At 41.5% G+C, this 20,953-nt stretch overlaps 1 protein-coding gene across 1 annotated transcript in view; it reads right to left on the bottom strand.

The window, feature by feature from the left end:
• Positions 1–20,297, bottom strand: part of LOC117511491 (cadherin-like protein 26) — a 76,525-nt gene extending 56,228 nt beyond the window's left edge. The window contains exons 1-3 of the mRNA XM_034171510.1: positions 20,239–20,297; positions 8,112–8,177; positions 7,920–8,012 (exon numbers count right to left, since the gene is read on the bottom strand). Coding sequence (XP_034027401.1) covers positions 7,920–8,012; positions 8,112–8,177; positions 20,239–20,268 — 189 coding nt within the window. The 5' untranslated portion in view covers positions 20,269–20,297. The remainder of the gene's footprint in view (positions 1–7,919; positions 8,013–8,111; positions 8,178–20,238) is intronic.
• Between the last annotated feature and the right edge of the window lie 656 nt (positions 20,298–20,953).

Raw genomic sequence — 20,953 nt, 5'->3', positions numbered from 1 at the left:
GTTAGGCAGAATAAATCAATATGTTGATCAATTATTATATCATTTACTAACAGAGACTTAGAAGAGAGAGACCTAATGTTTAATAGACCACATTTAACTGTTTTAGTCTGTGGTGGAAGACAATTGACTATGGTTGCTGGTGTCGCTAACTTCACATTTTTTCTTTTAGAATTTTTATGCTTAAATAGATTTTTGCTGGTTATTGGTGGTCTGGGAGCAGACACCGTCTCTATGGGGATGGGGTAATGAGGGGATGGCAGGGGGAGAGAAGCTGCAGAGAGGTGTGTAAGACTACAACTCTGCTTCCTGGTCCCAACCCTGGATAGTCACGGTTTGGAGGATTTAAGAAAATTGGCCAGATTTCTAGAAATGAGAGCTTCTCCATCCAAAGTGGGATGGATGCCGTCTCTCCTAACAAGACCAGGTTTTCCCCAGAAGCTTTGCCAATTATCTATGAAGCCCACCTCATTTTTTGTACACCACTCAGACAGCCAGCAATTCAAGGAGAACATGCGGCTAAACATGTCACTCCCAGTCTGATTGGGGAGGGGCCCAGAGAAAACTACAGAGTCCGACATTGTTTTTGCAAAGTTACACACCGATTCAATGTTAATTTTAGTGACCTCCGATTGGCGTAACTGGGTGTCATTACTGCCGATGTGAATTACAATCTTACCAAATTTACACTTAGCCTTAGCCAGCAGTTTCAAATTTCCTTCGATGTCGCCTGCTCTGGCCCCCGGAAGACAATTGACTATGGTTGCTGGTGTCGCTAACTTCACATTTCTCAAAACAGAGTCGCCAATAACCAGAGTTTGTTCCTCGGCAGGTGTGTCGCCGAGTGGGGAAAAACTGTTAGAAATGTGAACGGGTTGGCGGTGTACACGGGGCTTCTGTTTAGGTCTACGCTTCCTCCTCACAGTCACCCAGTCACCTGCTTTCCCGGCTGCTCGGGATCTGCTGGAAGGGAACTAACGGCGGCTAAGCTACCTTGGTCCGCACCGACTACAGGGGCCTGGCTAGCTGTAGAATTTTCCACGGTGCGGAGCCGAGTCTCCAATTCGCCCAGCGTGGCCTCCAAAGCTACGAATAAGCTACATTTATTACAAGTACCATTACTGCTAAAGGAGGCCGGGGAATAACTAAACATTTCACACCCAGAGCAGAAAAGTGCGGGAGAGACAGGAGAAGCCGCCATGCTAAATCGGCTAAGAGCTAGTAGCTGCGCTAAGCTAGCGGATTCCTAAAAACACACAAAGTGAATAATGTGTAAATAATTTAGAGGTGATTCAGCAGAGGGAGTGCTTTAGTTACGGCACGTGAAGATTACACTGTGAAACAAATCATTATCTAGTTAACTAGATCAATCTAACTGCGCAGATTAAACAGCTAACAGATACAGCAAAACACCGCTGTGCTCCGGAACAGGAAGTGATACAATACCGCAGTGAGAGCCAACCACCAGTAGAGGCAAGCAAGATTCCAGCGATTAACTAGTAATGACTTCATGACTTTCTTTGCTAATAAAATTTTAACTATTACAGAAAAAATTACTCATAACCATCCCAAAGACATATCGTTATCTTTGGCTGCTTTCAGTGATGCCGGTATTTGGTTAGACTCTTTCTCTCTGATTGTTCTGTCTGAGTTATTTTCATTAGTAACTTCCTCCAAACCATCAACATTTCTATGAGACCCCATTCCTACCAGGCTGCTTAAGGAAGTCCTTCCATTAATTAATGCTTCGATCTTAAATATGATCAATCTATCTTTATTACTTGGCTATGTACCACAGGCTTTTAAGGTGGCAGTAATTAAACCATTACTTAAAAAGCCATCACTTGACCCAGCTATCTTAGCTAATTATAGGCCAATCTCCAACCTTCCTTTTCTCTCAAAAGTTCTTGAAAGGGTAGTTGTAAAACAGCTAACTTATCATCTGCAGAGGAATGGTCTATTTGAAGAGTTTCAGTCAGGTTTTAGAATTCATCATAGTACAGAAACAGCATTAGTGAAGGTTACAAATGATCTTCTTATGGCCTCAGACAGTGGACTCATCTCTGTGCTTGTTCTGTTAGACCTCAGTGCTGCTTTTGATACTGTTGACCATAAAATTTTATTACAGAGATTAGAGCATGCCATAGGTATTAAAGGCACTGTGCTGCGGTGGTTTGAATCATATTTATCTAATAGATTACAATTTGTTCATGTAAATGGGGAATCTTCTTCACAGACTAAGGTTAATTATGGAGTTCCAAAAGGTTCTGTGCTAGGACCAATTTTATTCACTTTATACATGCTTCCCTTAGGCCATTTCACTGATTATCAGTGAAATCACCTGGTGGAGTCAGTGGCTGCAAAGAAAACCTGCACTCTCATGGCTCTTTCTGGAACAGGTTGCCTACCCCTGCCTTAGGCAGTATTATTAGACAGCATTGCTTAAATTTTCATTGTTACGCAGATGATACTCAGCTTTATCTACCCATGAAGCCAGAGGACACACACCAATTAGCTAAACTGCAGGATTGTCTTACAGACATAAAGACATGGATGACCTCTAATTTCCTGCTTTTAAACTCAGATAAAACTGAAGTTATTGTACTTGGCCCCACAAATCTTAGAAACATGTTGTCTAACCAGATCCTTACTCTGGATGGCATTACCCTGACCTCTAGTAATACTGTGAGAAATCTTGGAGTCATTTTTGATCAGGATATGTCCTTCAATGCGCATATTAAGCAAATATGTAGGACTGCTTTTTTGTATTTGCGCAATATCTCTAAAATTAGAAAGGTCTTGTCTCAGAGTGATGCTGAAAAACTAATTCATGCATTTATTTCCTCTAGGCTGGACTATTGTAATTCATTATTATCAGGTTGTCCTAAAAGTTCCCTAAAAAGCCTTCAGTTAATCCAAAATGCTGCAGCTAGAGTACTGACGGGGACTAGAAGGACAGAGCATATTTCACCCATATTGGCCTCTCTTCATTGGCTTCCTGTTAATTATAGAATAGAATTTAAAATTCTTCTTCTTACTTATAAGGTTTTGAATAATCAGGTCCCATCTTATCTTAGGGACCTCATAGTACCATATCACCCCAATAGAGCGCTTCGCTCTCAGACTGCAGGCTTACTTGTAGTTCCTAGGGTTTTTAAGAGTAGAATGGGAGGCAGAGCCTTCAGCTTTCAGGCTCCTCTCCTGTGGAACCAGCTCCCAATTCGGATCAGGGAGACAGACACCCTCTCTACTTTTAAGATTAGGCTTAAAACCTTCCTTTTTGCTAAAGCTTATAGTTAGGGCTGGATCAGGTGACCCTGAACCATCCCTTAGTTATGCTGCTATAGACTTAGACTGCTGGGGGGTTTCCATGATGCACTGTTTCTTTCTCTTTTTGCTCCGTATGCATCACTCTGCATTTAATCATTAGTGATCGATCTCTGCTCTCTTCCACAGCATGTCTTTTTCCTGATTCTCTCCCCTCAGCCCCAACCAGTCCCAGCAGAAGACTGCCCCTCCCTGAGCCTGGTTCTGCTGGAGGTTTCTTCCTGTTAAAAGGGAGTTTTTCCTTCCCACTGTCGCCAAGTGCTTGCTCACAGGGGGTCGTTTTGACCATTGGGGTTTTTCCGTAATTATTGTATGGCTTTGCCTTACAATATAACGCGCCTTGGGGCAACTGTTAGTTGTGATTTGGTGCTATATAAATAAAATTGATTTGATTTGATTTTGCAGAGTAAATTTACTCTGCTGGGATAACATTTGGTCCTGGTCCAAATAGAGTTAAATATACTCTATCACAGTGCTAAATCAACTCTATCACAGTGTAAAATCAACTCTTATGGGAGTAGAAACACTTTATTTGACAAGACGGTAGAGCTGATTTCACTCTATATCTGAATGTATTTTACTCTATTTACACTGGGACCAAATGTTATCCCGGCAGAGTATATTTTACTCAGCAAAATTGACTGTGTATGTTTCATACATATCGAAGATGTATATATTCTCCCAATCATCTTAGACCAAAGGGTGTCTGAAATGCTCATGCCAAGGTCAACCCTCCCACTTGCTTTTGAGGGAATTTAGAGTGGTCAACATTTCTCCCATTAATACGGAATAAATGTCAACTATCTTTCCCTTTCTGGATGATCTGAGATTATTAATTTGATCCAGGAGGACCACCCTTTACAGATGCTTTACAAAGCATCTGTAAAGGGTGGTGTGAAAACATGTTTTTTTGCAGTGGAAGCAAGTAATTATCCATGTATCCTTGTTTTAATGTATTTAGAAATATGTACTTACATTGACCTTACTAAATAAAATCACACATGCACGCATGTTTTTAATGTATAGATGACTTACTGCTCCCTGCTGGATTGGTGTGTGAGTTCAGAATGTAAATATCAATGTCCATTGTCAAGTGTTGTTAGCTTCTCTAAAAATATTCATCCTGTCAATGTTCTGTTTTTATGGCATTCATCCTTGACCCAAAATACATAAGCATACCAAACAGCAAATGTCAACTCTCCCCAGTTTGTCCGGAATCAAAATTTCACACACATACAAAATGAGACGTGGTGGAACACATCAAACACACTACAGTTTTCACTCATGGTAACCGCAGCATGCCACTTAACTAAGCTGAGTAAACCAGATGAACTACAAAAACATAATAAATCAATAACACTGCCAACACTGCTAAACTAACATGAACCACAATAACAACATTTAAATGGATTTTGTGCATTGCAGCACAAAATCCATTGTTGACTGTTGTTAGCTAATATCACTAATTTCTCCAAAAATATTAGTCCTATAAATTTTCTGATTTTCCAGTGTTCATACTTGACCCAAAATACATAAGGATACCAAACGGCAAATGTCTGCTGTCCCCAGTTTCTCCGTGATCAATATACACACGCATCCACGCACACATACACACACAGAGGCCACGTGACTATTTTCATATAGATTTCTCCCCTTCAGTGCACTTTTTTTTCTAAAAATAATTAAAAATAAAAAACAACTACAGAAAATACAATAAAGTGCAAATAAGTTAACAACCCCAAAGCCTGGAGTTCAAATATTCCCAGGAGCCCGTCTGTAGGCCCCTGTGCATAACAGCAGTTTTCCTTGCTTTTTTGTCTGGCGCTGCGCTGCTGAGTTGACGGTACCACATCAAAACACAAGAAGGCGGAGGAGAAGCAAAGTGTACCTACTCCGCCCTGTGACATGTTTCCCTCCATGATACTAGAGCCCGACCGATATATCGGCTGGCGGATATTATCGGCCGATATAAGCCCTTTTCAAAGTACTCACTATCGGCCGAAATTTTGCCGATAGAACACCGATAATTTCTCATAAACAGAACAGTTACTGAAATAATGTTTGTGTCTGCAATGTAAAATGTCCTTGCACCGTTTGTCCAGTAGATAGAGCTCTGACTCCATTCAACTGAGAGCTGCTTACACCCCTGCTTAAATGTGTTCATTACTGGCCCCCGTAGTTCGCCGTCACGCTGCACTGATCGGCTGACAAAAGCATGTTGTTTGTAATAACTTTGCGATTACATTCATCCCACATTTCTCCTGTTTCAGTTCAACTCAGTTTGATTAACTCAGTTTATGTAGTAATGTGTTAAATGTGCTTCATTGCGTCGGTCACGCTTTTTATTAAGCCCACATTGTATAGACATTATTTCTAGCATGAAAAACTTTCGTTTACTGCTAAGAGGTTGAAACATTCAGATTCACTAGTCGTCCGGAAGGGTTCTGGGAATTACTGCCATTCGCCATTAACCTTCTGGGGCCAACGCCATCTTATACAACGGCTGGGACCAAGCTTTACTAAACTGTAAATAACTTTTTAATGATATGAGATAGAAACTTACTCTTTTTTTTTTGCTGAAAAGTTAAATCCGGACTTTCGATCCACCGTCGGCCATCTTGGTACTCCTCATAGAAGATGTGTGATGACGTGCGCAATGTGAGTGTCCAATCGAAATTGGTTATCCGTCACATGGTTTTCCAAAATCCAATCGTAGGGCAGATTTACCTCACGTGATATGGCAAAGATTGTTTTCAGGAGTGATATCTTAGTAGTTGGCCCGTTTGAATAGCCCCCTAACTGCTCCAATAGCATTTTTTGAACTTGAAAATTCTACTCTGTTATAAAGTTAATCAATATGAGGACAAAACTTCAGCTTTTAGCTCATACCTTTTTTGTTAAGGGTCCAAAAAAAGAACATTTTATTCATTAAAAAAAAAAAACATTGGCTGATTTATCAGCTATCGGCAAATCAGCCGATTAATCGATTATTGGCATTTTTTTCATCCAAATATCGTTATCGGCATAGGTCTCAAAAAAATCCATATTGGTCGGGCTCTACATGATACCATCACAAAATGCGTCGCATTTTTGTGAGGTAATCAAGTTTAGGTCACTATTTTTAACCCTAACCTTAACCGCAATGAGACCCCCTACCACCACCCCCTGTCACCCCAAATTTCGTGATACCTTCACGAAAACATTTCTTGATTCTGTCAAGATAATACAACACATTTCATGACATTATAACAAGCTAATAGATTAAATCCCTTTTCGTGACGTCATCACGAACTTGGCGTGAGCTCGAATTGGGTATTTACAGTCAAGTGCAACAGCCAGAAAGCCTCACAAGTGGATTCATAACATATGTACACTCTGCACACAGGGATGCCACAGGACCATGAAACTGACTTGGAAACAAAAATTAACAACAAAATAAAAATAATAAATCATGGAATAAAACAAAACTTTAGTTACTCTGGTTAATATTTTAACACTATTGAAAGTGTAACTTAAACTCAGAACCAGTCCCATCCATCCATCCATCCATTTTCTTCTGCTTTATCCGGAATTGGGTCGCGGGGGCAGCAGCTCAAGCAAAGCCGCCCAGACCTCCCGATCCACACACACCTCCTCCAGCTCCTCCGGGGGAACCCCAAGGCGTTACCAAGCCAGCCAAGAGATGTAGTCCTTCCAGTGTGTCCTGGGTCTTCCCCGGGGCCTCCTCCCAATGGGACATGCCCGGAACACCTCTCCAGCGAGGCGTCCAGGGGGCATCCGGAAAAGATGCCAGAGCCACCTCATCTGACTCCTTTCAACGTGGAGGAGCAGCGGCTCGGCTCCGAGCTCCTCCCGAGTGACCGAGCTCCTCACCCTATCTCTAAGGGAGCGCCCAGCCACCCTGCGGAGGAAAGTCATCTCGGCCGCTTGTACTCGCGATCTCGTTCTTTCGGTCATGAGCCAAATCTCATGACCATAGGTGAGGATCGGAACATAGATCGATCGGTAAATCGAGAGCTTTGCCCCCCTACTCAGATCTCTCTTCACCATGACGGTCCGATAAGGCAACCGCATCACTGCAGATGCTGCACCGATCCATCTATCGATCTCACGCTCCATCCGTCCCTCACTCGTGAACAAGACACCAAGATACTTAAACTCCTCCACTTGAGGCAAGGACACTCCACCAACCTGAAGAGGGCAAAGCACCTTTTTCCGGTCGAGAACCATGGCCTCGGATTTGGAGGTGCTGATTTTCATCCCGGACGGTTCACACTCGGCTGCAAACCACCCCAGTGCATGCTGAAGGTCCTGATCTGATGAAGCCAACAGAACCACATCGTCCGCAAACACTAACACTACGTGAGTTGCATTGACATTAACAATTAAGATTTTGCTGCGTACCAAAACAACATGCTTCTTGTAGACCAGAAAACTAAGTTCTTTAAATATTAGACTTAACTAATTAATTAATTAGGCTGCATCACCTTTGTGTCAAATTTGGTTATACTATTTACCATCAGTTATTAAGAAACCTTGGAATCCTAGTTTGCAGTGAGGGTGTGTGTAATGACTGGTTTACATAATGTCATCACCTGTGCTAGATGTTTAGGGTATGGCCCACGATCCTCCTCTTGTAATTCAATTGTAGACAAAACCCATCTTCTTTTTGAACGTGACAAAACCTCCTGTTGGATTCAATCATGCAAACACTTGCTATCATTTCATGTTTTCTGTAAAATGCAGAATATTAAGGATAGAAATTGAAATTGGGGGAAGAAAGTTACCCATTTGCTGTGCTTTATAGCTATGGAACTGTCATCACGACACTCTGCAAGGGCAGCAAATGCAACCTGCAACAAGAAAAAGTGCACTGAGAACATATAGGAACACTCAGAGGCTATAATAATAATAAAAAAATCTATCACCCTTCGGCATAATTGATTTTATAAACGTGTTTATTGAGTTTTAACAGTTAGCAAAAAAAGACAATTTTAAAACATTTAATAAGTCTTATCACAGTCAAACTATAAAATATTCCACTCCCCCACCCCAAAGATAACTACAAAAAAAAAAAAAAGGTAATGACATTACATAATTATACACATGACATAGTATCACGTGATTAAGGTATCAGCAGTTAGGGACATATCACCTTCAAGTTTCCAGAGTTTCTTCATCTTCACAGTTCTCTATGAATGCAAGAAAGGGATTCCAGATCTCTTTGAATTTGGTTGATTTCTTTTTTATTGTGTATGGTAACTTTTCGAGGACAAGGCATGCCAATAGTTCTTGCAGCCAACGACCTACAGAAGGTCTCCTAACGTCTTTCCAGCATGGAGAAATCAAACATCTAGCCTGTACTAAACATAAGTCAGTAGTTTTCTTCTCTTTGCTGTTTAGCATACAGTCCTTCGGCTATAAATTAAGAATACAAAATCCAGGACAGTTGGGTACTGGATTCTGGGTCATGTGAGAAATACATTTTAGAACTTCATTCCAGAACTTTCATATCTCAGGACAGTCCCACAGACAGTGAAATAAGGCGCCCTTTTCAATATTGCATTTAGATTAGATACAACTTTACTAATCCCTTGGGAAGACTCCCTCAGGGAAATTGAGGTTCCAGCAGCATTGTATAGCAGAACACAGGGTAAGAAATCAAAAGTGAAAGTAAAAACAAAACAAACAAACAAACAAAAAACAAACAACAACAACAAAAAACAAACAAACAAAAAACAGTTTACAAATATAAATATAAATAACAGAAATACTGCTAGTTACTGGTTTACTGGTGACTACTGTTGCTCTCCTTCCCGTCCTCTGTCTTCCTGTTACTCCTCCTCCCCCTGAGTGAGGAGTTGTACAGTCTGATGGCCTGAGGGACAAAGGAGATTTTCAGTCTCCGCCACCATCACCAGAGAGTCCAGCTTCATGCCAACCACAGAGCCAGCCCACCTGATCAGTTTGTCCAGCCTGGATGTGTCCTTCTTGGATGTGTAAAAGAGGACGCTGGCTACTACAAACTGGTAGAACATTTCAGATATCAGGAATAATATTTATAATCATCACCCCGTGATTGTTTGATAAATAGGAGGCTGAAATTTCTTGACCTGACCATCTCCTTTTTATCTTTATCACTTCATCTGACAGTAACTGGGTTTCTTGGAGATATACAAGAGACAAAATAATTTGTTTAACCCTACTGAGTACCTCCTTCATTTTAACCAATTTCACCATACCTCTAACATTCCAGGATGTCACCTTCAAAATTACATTAGAAGACATATATAATAAAATCAAGTATGAACATTTTCAACCAGGCCATATATGAATAGGAAGGAGTGATTTAAACTGTGATCTCATTTTAATAATAATAATAAAATAATTCCAGCTCTGTCTCCCCAAAAGAGATGGCACATCCTCCCTAGCAGAGGTGGGGTGAAGTCACAATCAAGTCATGAATCAGCAAGTCCCAAGTCAAGTCTCAAGTCATAATGACCACCAGTTGTTTGCAAGCTGACTTGGGACTTGCTGATTCACGATTTGAGATTGACTTGACAGTGACTTCGTCCCACCTCTGCTCCCTAGTAACATTAAGAGGAAACTAGACACCCAAGTGATCCACTAATATAACTGATGAGCAGTTATGAACTGAGGAATCACACAATTAACAATCCTCTGCTCACAATCAGCTTAGTACAATAAGCGCACAAAGTATACATAAGCTTTATTTACCTGTGTATCTGTCTGGTGTGTGGGATTAAAACCACGTCAGCGTATAGAGACAATCAGGTGCAGCCTCTTAGTTTCACAGTGAAGTAGGGCGGAGAAGGATATTCTTTCACCAAAACAGATCAAATCCAGGCTTGCATCTCAGATGTACCTTCTGGCAATTTTTAGCTAAACTTTGAAGTCTTTTTTTTTTTTTTCAAGAAAATTCTCCTCTATACCACTTCATCATGAAGCTGTTTAACTGGTACTACAAATTGCAAAGCTTGCACTGTGTACAATTTCTCCAATCACAGCCACGTAAGCCTATAACTTCTTCTGGGTTGTCTGGGTGTCTTGGTGGCTTTCCTCACTCTTCTCCTTCTTGCACAGTCACTCAGTTTTTGAGAACTGTCTACTCCATGCAGATTTACCATAAAGTGCCATATTGTTTGTATTTCTTCGTAATTGATGTAAATAAAGTCCAAGACATATTCAGTGGCAGCTTTACCATCAGAGAGCCTCGTCCACAACGACCACAAAAGCTGTCATTGATGTTAAAGGGGGCAATACAAAGTATTAATAACAGGGGTATGTAAACTTTTGATCAGGGTTATTTGGGTAGTTCTCTTGTCATTTTGATTTAAAAAGAGAAAACACAGTTGTTTGACAATAAATGGCTTCACCCAACCACTAACCCTGAGTGAAAAAAAGTTTTTGTGTTATCATTCATATTCTCTGAAAAAATGGCCAAAAACCAAAAATTCTGCCAGGGTATGTAAACGTTTGAGCACCACTGTATGTCTAGCTTTTTATACGTTTAGAGGTTCTGAATTACACTGTGGTAAGTGTCTACAAAGGAATGCTCCCATTAGATAGTTTCTATTGTTTACTGTAAGCTTTCAAATGTCTTACCTAACCTAACATAGTCTTACCTAATCTAACCTTAGCTAGCTACCATTAGCTAGGTAATAACATCCAAAATATTAAAAAACAAACAAATAAAAAACACACACAAAAACAACAACAACAAAACAATTGTAAAATATGTACTCTGTTAGGTTGTCTATTCGCCCTATTGAGGTTTCAAATCCCGCAAATTCTTGGCAAAACTTCAGAGAGTTAACAACTCCGCAAGATGTCATTAACATTGACTACGTTTACATGCAGCCAATAACCCTTTCATAACCAGAATATTAGCAATAATCCGGTTCTGCATGGCCATGTAAACACCCGCAAAAACCCGAAAATGCTCATATTGCAGTTTTTAAAAACCCAAATATGACCCCTGGGTTACTCCTTTTCTAACCCAAATATCAGGTCATATAAACGCGCATCGGGATATACCCATAGAAAGGAACATTATTTTGTGTTCTGCGCATGTCCTATCCACAAGGACTCTTGGTCTTTTGAGTATGGCAAAATCAAATCAAATCAATTTTATTTATATAGCGCCAAATCACAACAAACAGTTGCCCCAAGGCACTTTATATTGTAAGGCAAAGCCATACAATAATTACGGAAAAACCCCAACGGTCAAAACGACCCCCTGTGAGCAAGCACTTGGCGACAGTGGGAAGGAAAAATTCCCTTTCAACAGGAAGAAACCTCCAGCAGAACCAGGCTCAGGGAGGGGCAGTCTCCTGCTGGGACTGGTTGGGGCTGAGGGAGAGAACCAGGAAAAAGACATGCTGTGGAGGGGAGCAGAGATCAATCACTAATGATTAAATGCAGAGTGGTGCATACAGAGCAAAAAGAGAAAGAAACACTCAGTGCATCATGGGAACCCCCCAGCAGTCTAAGTCTATAGCAGCATAACTAAGGGATGGTTCAGGGTCACCTGATCCAGCCCTAACTATAAGCTTTAGCAAAAAGGAAAGTTTTAAGCCTAATCTAAAAGTAGAGAGGGTGTCTGTCTCCCTGATCCGAATTGGGAGCTGGTACAAGCAACTACATTGGGAGCTGGTACAAGCAACTACTTGTACGCGGCGCACGCAACCCACCGGACACCACAAGCAGAGGTAAACAAGCATGTGGAAATCCAGACGCGGCAGCAAAGCATCACACTTTTGGAGCGAGGAGGAAACCAAGTACTTTATTAGTATTGTGAAAGACATGAATATAATGTCTTTTATTGATGGTAGAAAGTACAGAGATAGCGACATTTACAAGAAGGTGGCCGAAAAGTTATGCAAAGCAGGATTTGCATGAACGACAGACCAAATCAAGCACCGGTGGAAGATGTGCATCGCTGTTTAGATGGGGATATTCCAAATGATACCAATGGCCATGTATACAGGAGTAACTCTGTCTGCTTAAGCATGTAAATGGGTTATTCCTAATGATTCAGAAACCGGAATATTGATCTTATCCTGAATATTAACGGCATGTAAACGTAGCCATTGAGAACTGCATTGAGACGGTCTGATCAGGCTGCAATTTAACCGCTGCTTTAAACGATTTAACAGCATTAACATTGCAACATAAAACTCTTTGTATATATTGTGCCTAAAACTCTCATGAATATATTATCTAGGTTTTTAGATGTTGTTATTGTGTTTGTGTATGTAAACATTCGAGAAGCTCAGACTGTTGCTCCGATATTTTCAACGGGAACCGCTGTAAGCCGTGACCACTTCCTGTTCATGACATTCTGGGGGAAAGTGAAGTTTGCTCTTTAACGCCCTGCTTATTGTCCTTTACAGCACTGTTTGTACCCTTTGTTCCAGGGTAATATATAGATGTCTGAATTCAGGTTGCGTTTATGAAGATCCATGCAGGTTAAACGTAGCAGACACAGATTATTTGCAAGTTTTCAACGTGATGAAATGCATAAAAATTAACTTTTTTACATTTCATAATGTTCATTTGCAATTGTTGTCATGTGGTTACTTTATGTTGTTTAGATGACAGCGACTCTCTGGTATGCAAGGGATTATGGGATATGAGAGGGTGCACTAAAGCTTTCTACATGTGGGAGCTAAAAGAGGGAGCTAAGCAGCCCTGCAAGCATGAGATATAGGGTGAAGACCCCTAGCTCCAACATCAGAACCTAGGACCTGAAACCCAACCGAGAATGCAGGCCAATGCCCCACATGGGACCGTCTTCTAGGACGAGAACTTATCACACTCTGCATATTCACTTCTACCTTTACCACATATGTACACACATGTAGCTCACTCATCCACAATATAGCCCTTAATTCATGTAAAACTGCATATGTCTGTGATTACTGATATTAATCTGAGCACCACCCCATGAATCATTTTTCTCTTTTTATTCTGCCTTCTTTGTTCGTGCCCTTGTTGTTTTTACAGGCACTGTTTTTGCCATAATTTGTCACTGTCACCTTCACCGTTTTTGTGGCTTTGATTGTTTGTTTTAATGATTCTCTTGTGTGTGTCACCTCCTTAAATCATGCAAAAAAGGGTGCAGCAAATCGCTGCTGTAATATTAAAAGTTGTACATGGTCCTAAAGGTATGAGTTCGATAGTGATACATACAGACAAGGGGAAATGAAAACTTTAAAACACTGTCACCACCCAACTGTCAACCTTATATGATGTATTACATTGAGCAGCCATAAGAAAATCTCAATGAGAAAGAGTGAAATTATGATAAAACTCAAATCACAAATGAGTGCAATCTGTGTTGATTACATTCAGCACATCCTGTAATACCCCATCACACTAGAGACCGAATGAGCCCGAATGCAGACTGAATGAAATTTGACCTCCATTTTGGCAAAGTTGAGGTGCATTCAAAAACCTCCGACAGCTACCTGAGTGCATTCCAAATAGTCTGACTCATTTGTGCAGCCAGCCTGAATGTAGAACACATGCACTCAACTCTCGAAGTGCGTTTGAGGTGGAAAACGCTCGAAAGGCGGTTGAAGTGCAGCCTGTCCGCAATCTGCATTCTAAGCATTCGAAATGGCAACTCAACAGCATTCAGAGCATTATGACTGTACTCGAGGGAACCTCGAAATTGTCCAGGCATGCCAAATCCAGCCTGCACCTCCCGACTGTGCTCCACATAAGATGGACTTCACCTCGGTGCAGCCTGTTTGGGGTGCACAAAGGAAATCCAGTAATGTGCAAAGTATGTGGCACGCAATCATTATTTGCACAAGACGTGAACATTGTATAGTAACACTGAAATCACAGTGTATCACTGTGATGCAAAGTGTTTCAGAGCCGTGGACCTGCGCGCGTGGCTGAACGGGCTGTTACATCCATAATGAGCATCATATTACAGATACATTGACATCCCCACTTATGGGTTAGATAATGTATCTGTAATAATATGTTCAACATGGCTGTAACATCCCAGTCAAATGCACTGTGGGCAGTGCGTCACAGATGCTGTGAGCTGTCATGTCAGCTGGATGATTGGCCGCACTGTGCGTGAGCACATGATAGCTGATTGCACCACTGCGCATGTGTGAGGCTGGATCAAATGTTGCTCAGCTGCGTGTGTGTATGCTCATATTAGCTGATCACTTTGCTACATGTGCATGAGCCTGTCTGAACAGCGAAGCGTCCCGCTGTCTGCTAAACAGCTGATTTCCTGGTGGGTGAGAGACAGAGAGAGAGAGAGGTCGCATGTGCATGGGGGGGGGGGGGGGGGGGGGTGATGCATTAATGTCAGGACCTGCCTTACTTCTCCTCTGGTTTCTGTATTTTATCCAATATATGTACTGATGTATGAAATACAGGGTCCCCTGATCATGGGTTTACTGCAATGCACCATGGATTGGTGGTTCTTACCATTAATAATGGCTGTGGATGTGAATGTCAGTGATCTGATGTCCATAATAATCTGACCACACGCATAACATGTGGTTTACATGTAATCAGTCCATGGGTTGGATGTCATTCGAATTCAAGCAGTGAGAAATGGCATGTCTTCAAAAGAGAGGACCACAACGCTCACTCTGCCATGCCCCTCCCCTTGCGTGTCTTCCACCCAGACGTTGGGTAGCAATCGGACCATACATACGGCATTCGAGGTGCATTCTGCATATTCCTGCTGCATTCTGCAGGTGTCGCCGACTGAACGGTTCCCCCCTAAAAATCAGTCCACCCTGCCGTCACTGCGTATGCGTCATTTCGGAGCTCAGCAGCATCATTTCTGAGCGTCACCTTGTTTCTACTTAAAACTGCACCCAAGTCATCATCTATTTCAGCAACAGATATCTGAAGCTTTTTATCAACAATCATTTCCACATAAATTCAGCATTATTTCATAATAAAAGACGGGGGAAGTGGGCTCCGCAGCTGTTCGTCAGACTGCGACATGCTACTGTGGCGCCTACGTCATTTCAGGGCATCAGTACGACTTGCCAATTATCGCCTCATTTTCTGCTTAAAACTGACTTTAGAATGATTTAAGAGGTTTTACTTTGTTATCTGATGTCAATGGTTGTCCATTTGGCTGCTCCTGTTTTTGTGTTCGGGGTCGCCACAACGGATACAACCAGATCCGCATTGCTATTTGGCACAGGTTTTATGCCAGATGCCCTTCCTGACGCAACTCCAGTGTTACCTGGAGAAATGTTATCTGATGTCAATAATCCTATTAATCCATTTGATTGCTTTGGGTGAAGAAACTGTCCAGACGAGCTGCTGAGGTCCAAAATGATGCATGGGCAGTGGAGGCAGGGCGGACCAATTTTTAGGGGCGGACCGTTCGGTCTGCGACACCGGTGTGAAAGGGGCTTAAGTGTGACGGGGGCTTAAATAATGAATGTTAACAATCACAGCCCCTTTCACACCAGGTCAACATAGAGTTGCATCATGACTACACCGAGTTATGCACCCTAACGCCACAATACACTGAGGGACGCAAAGGGCGACGTGAAACAGACACAAAAAATGCAGTCCCTCAGATGGAGACTTTTTATACTGTGTACAGAATGCAGTAACACTATACCGCTCCAAGAGCACATGTGAACAATTAAAAAGGTAAAAAAAATGCTCATTACAGCCTGGTTGCAGCTACTCACGCTCGCCTCCTCAAGTTCTCATAGGATTTTGTTAAATAAAGTCCATTAAGTCCTGCTCACAGACTGATTGCCAGCGACAGGACATGTCCACATCTGGTATAACTCCTCCCGGAGGACATCTCAACTATGGGGCCATTATTGTAGAAAAAGTATTTGCAAATGCGTATTTTGATCTCTGTGTGTGTAAACAGATCCACAAATGCTTAAAAAAATCTGTGCGTGTGTATCCGTGTGTCTGTGAAAATCGGGCCATTTGATTGGATGTGTTCTTACACGTGACTTTTGCTACAGTTCTACTGCGTTAGATCTGTAAATGCATGCAGCGATTTGTGTGTGTGGCGACTTGTCTGTGTGCCTCCACCAGAGGGCGCAAGCACCAATGACATTGCTCATCGCTGTCGTTTTAAGCCTGGCAGATCCCTCGAAGAGATCAAAATACACATTTGCAAATACTTTTCCTACAATAATGGCCCCATAAATGTCCAAAAGAGAAATGTCGGGCTGGAAAAGATGAGACAATTTTCCAAGTCAACAATGCAGCAGTGTGTTGTTTGTGCTGGACACACAGCATAAAAACACACTGCTTTGTTTCTGCCCCGAGACCATCCACCAGTCACAGACGGGGACTCACACAGTTTAATTTGCATGCAGAATCTATAAATGAGCGGTTATCGGAGCCATAACCTCATTCGTTTCGTTAAATGCAGATTGCATTAAATTTGCAAATATTTTTGCTACAATAATGGCCCCATAGCAGCGCGTCAATTAAATACCGTTGATTGATTGAATTTCATTTGTAAAAGCAAAATAAACAGACAGATTAACACTGACTCTCTACATATATGCAATTTGCATTTAACAAAATTAATGAGGTTCTGGCTCCAACACCACTGATCTACAGCCAAAATGCTTCTGAAATAAAGATGGTCAAACTTTACTCGTTTTGGGCCACGGAGAATGAAAATGTTTGAAATTATTGATTGGCTGTAGTTTTAAGAAATGCTACTACTGTGCTACAAAGGATTAATATATAAACCTTTTACTGATTTTTAAAGTGCTACATTGTGATTTTTCATGAAAACTCTACAGTTAACACTATATACTTATGTAGACACAAAATGTAAAACCTTGTATATCTTGGAAACAGTAGCCATTTAACCATTGTTATTGTCATATTTGAATTCAACAAGTCAAAATCCATAATAAATAGCACATTTTATTTCTGAAGCAGACCACTTCTAAATATTTGTAGACCAGTGTAACCACTCATTTATAAATACTGCATGCAAATTAAACTGTGCGGGTCCCCGTCTGTGATTGGTGGATGGTCTCAGGGGCGGAAACAAAGCAGTGTGTCGTTTATGCTGTGTGTTCAGCATAAATGACACACTGTTGCATCATTGACTCGGAAGATTGTCTCATCTTTTCCAGCCCGACATTTCTCTTTTGGACATTTATGGGGCCATTATTGTAGGAAAAGTATTTGCAAATGTGTATTTGGATCTCTTTGAGGGACCAGCCAGGCTTAAAACTACAGCGATGAGTGATGTCATTGGTGCTTGCGCCATCTGGTGGAAGCACACAGAAAAGTCTCAACACACACACACACACACACCACACAAACACACATACATAAATCGCTGCACGCATTTACAGATCTAACGCGGTAGAACTGTAGCAAAAGTCATGTGTAAGAACACATCCAATCGAGTGGCCCGATTTTCACAGACACACGGATGCACACACACACAGATTTTTTTTTTAGGCATTTGTGGATGTGTTTACACACACACACACACACACACAGATCAAAATACGCATTTGCAAATACTTTTGCGCACACACAGATTGCTATATGCATTTGTGGATCTGTTTACACACACACACACACACACACACACACACACACACACACACACACACACACACACACACACACACACACACACACACACACATATTGCCATATGCATTTGTGGATCTGTTTACACACACAGACCAAAATACGCACACACGGATTGCTATATGCATTTGTAGATCTGTTTACACACACACACACACACACACACACACACACACACACACACACACACACACACACACACACACACACACACACACACACACAGATCAAAATGCGCACACACAGATTGCTATATGCATTTGTGGATCTGTTTACACACACAGATCAAAATACGCATTTGCAAATACTTTTGCGCACACACAGATTACTATATGCATTTGTGGATCTGTTTACACACACACACACACACACACACACACACACACACACACACAGACACAGAGCGATCAGCATATGCATTTGCAAATACTTTTGCGCACACACAGATTGCTATATGCTTTTGTGGATCTGTTTACACACACATATAAAAATACGCATTTGCCCCTTTCACACCGGGGCTGCTCCCAGGTGCTCCCTGTTATGTCATGACGATGCAGGAATTTCTGCATCAGGTGCACGCAGCAGGGGGCAGAGGGGAGGTGAGGACGCAGCCTGCAGGTTCTCTGCACAGAGAAATCAGCGTGCACAGGTTGGCTGCAGACAGACTGTGTACTCTGACTTCTCTTATGTGTTCTTGTGCTGAGCTGCAGGGCTGTGCACTGAGTTCTGTTATAGTTTATCTTTCCTCCTTTGACCGCGAGATGCGCGTGCATCTCGCATCTGTGCAGCTCGCCATCTGTGAGCAAAATGTGGAGATGTCTGGAGATGTTGACATGTCCTGTCTCTGGGAATCAGTCTGTGAGCAGGACTTATGTCCTTTTTTTAACTGTGATGAGAGAAAGGAACTAACTGCCTGCAGATAGTTTTTTTCTTTTAATTGTTCACATGTGTGCGCGTGAATGAACCATCCGTGAGTGGACTGGAGATGTCCAGACTTTTTACTGGATGTTTCTGGCAATCAGTCTGTGAGCAGGACTTTTATGGAGTTTATTTAAACACATTTGTGAGAGAAGAAGCTGTTTCACAGTGCCTCTCTTCACCAGACAGCTCCACAAAGAGGAGCAGCAGCTGCAATCAGCATTTTTTTTCCTGTGGCCTTTTTTTTTTTTAGTTTTTACTGCATTGAGTACTTGGTATAAAAACAATCCTGCATGTTTTATACTTCGGGAACAACAGAACACAGCAGAAATCATAAATTGGCATCGGGTAACGTCATCTTGTGAGGGTGTGGCTTCCAGTCATGCCGAGTACCGTCCTATTGCTCTGACGTGCGCTGAAACCACTTAATTCTGTGTAAAGCAGAGGATGCAGAAAAAAATTAAACATGTTTAATTTTTGTTTGCACCCCTCGCACTGTTGTGGTGCCGAGCTGCATCGTCTCCGCACTAGGTTGCTTCCACCTGGCGTCGTCATAACGACGCAACCGGGAGCAGCTGGGAGCAACCCAGTGTGAAAGGGGCTTAAGACACATTTTTTTCATCCACAGTTATAAAGTAACGTGCTCACAAAATTTGCAGATTTTTCAACCAGTGGCTGTTTGACAGTGAAAATATGCTGCAAAAGTCAAACCCTTTAAATTATGTGTAATGTAAGACCATAAAATGTTTGTATCACTAGTTTATTGCTGTTTATTGCAGTTGAATACCACAAAATTCTACCCATTTTTCTATTACAGGAACAGAAGTGACATTAACGTGTAAAAAAGTAAAAAGTTGACTCCAAATCACATGAATGCAATGAAATACATAACAAAGTCTGAAAAAATTGTAACCACTATATCTGACTGGAGTGCAACAATGGATACAAACATGTTTGCCTGTGACTGGCTGCTTTGTATTTCTTTATTTAATGCTGAAACATCAACCACACCTGCTTCAATAAAGATAACAGCAAGCTCTAACTGAATAATTTAGACCGTAGCAATCAACAGAGGAGTTTAACAATGCACACCTTTATGCTCTCATTGTTAAGTGTTTCCCAGTTAAACACATAGAACTGGTTTTGCATGCGCCCTTATTTTAAAAATCATTCTCTACATGAATACTGCTCAGCTGAATAAGCCGCAAAAATAGAAATATTGTTTCATATGTTTTCTGCTGTTGCTTACAAGTTTATATTATCTACACAACAAGCTGTCAAATTATTGATGCATAAAGCTTTTTTCATGTTGGATCAGAAATTAACATTTTATATGTAACAACACTATCATATTCATAAAAATTTCATTCCTACCATCAGCATAAGCGTGAGAATAGTCCTCATGTTGGTCAAATGTGCATGAAATCCTCTGTGGAACTGAAAAAAAGGTATCAAAGTTTGCTGGAACAGGAGTGAGCAAAAGACAGCCCACATTCCCTTGAGGCAGCAGGATGGCTTGCAAACATAGGCAAGTTTGTTCAGACATGCGTGTATGCATGATCATTTTTACTATATTTGTATATGAACAGAACCAATTACATGCTATGTATTCAAATAGGTGTGCAAAAGAGTTTTTTTTTTTGTTGTTGTTAACTGAGATGTGGTGATGTACTCGGCTCAGGTCTTTGTTCACCCCTTACCCGTGGAGGTCAGATTACTATGTCTCATTTATCACTGGTCTACAGCTTGTGAAATTGTGGGGGTGTAGACCAGTAACAAAACAATGTGCGTTATTGTCATTGTTAACAAATCATCACTTGTTGGCAGTTTTACCTACTGACTGTGTTACGTACAAGATCCAAACATACAGTAACCCGTTGTGTTGTTTCGGTTATAAGAGACACATAAGATGGTAGTGTAAAGCCCCCGTCACACATAGCAAGAATGTGCCAGAAGTATGCCCAATACGGCAACTATTGCCATAATGCGATGCAGTCGGTAGGAAAAGAGGCGTGGTCTGTAGTGTCGAAGTGCAGCCAGACTGCCTTGTCCACACCTATCAGATCGCATCCAGAGCGTATGCAGACGA

The sequence above is a fragment of the Thalassophryne amazonica genome, chromosome 6 (assembly GCF_902500255.1).
Source record: "Thalassophryne amazonica chromosome 6, fThaAma1.1, whole genome shotgun sequence".
NCBI lineage: Eukaryota > Metazoa > Chordata > Actinopteri > Batrachoidiformes > Batrachoididae > Thalassophryne > Thalassophryne amazonica.
The sequence above is the reverse complement of the archived record's forward strand: the minus strand, read 5'-3'. Positions and strand labels throughout refer to the sequence as shown.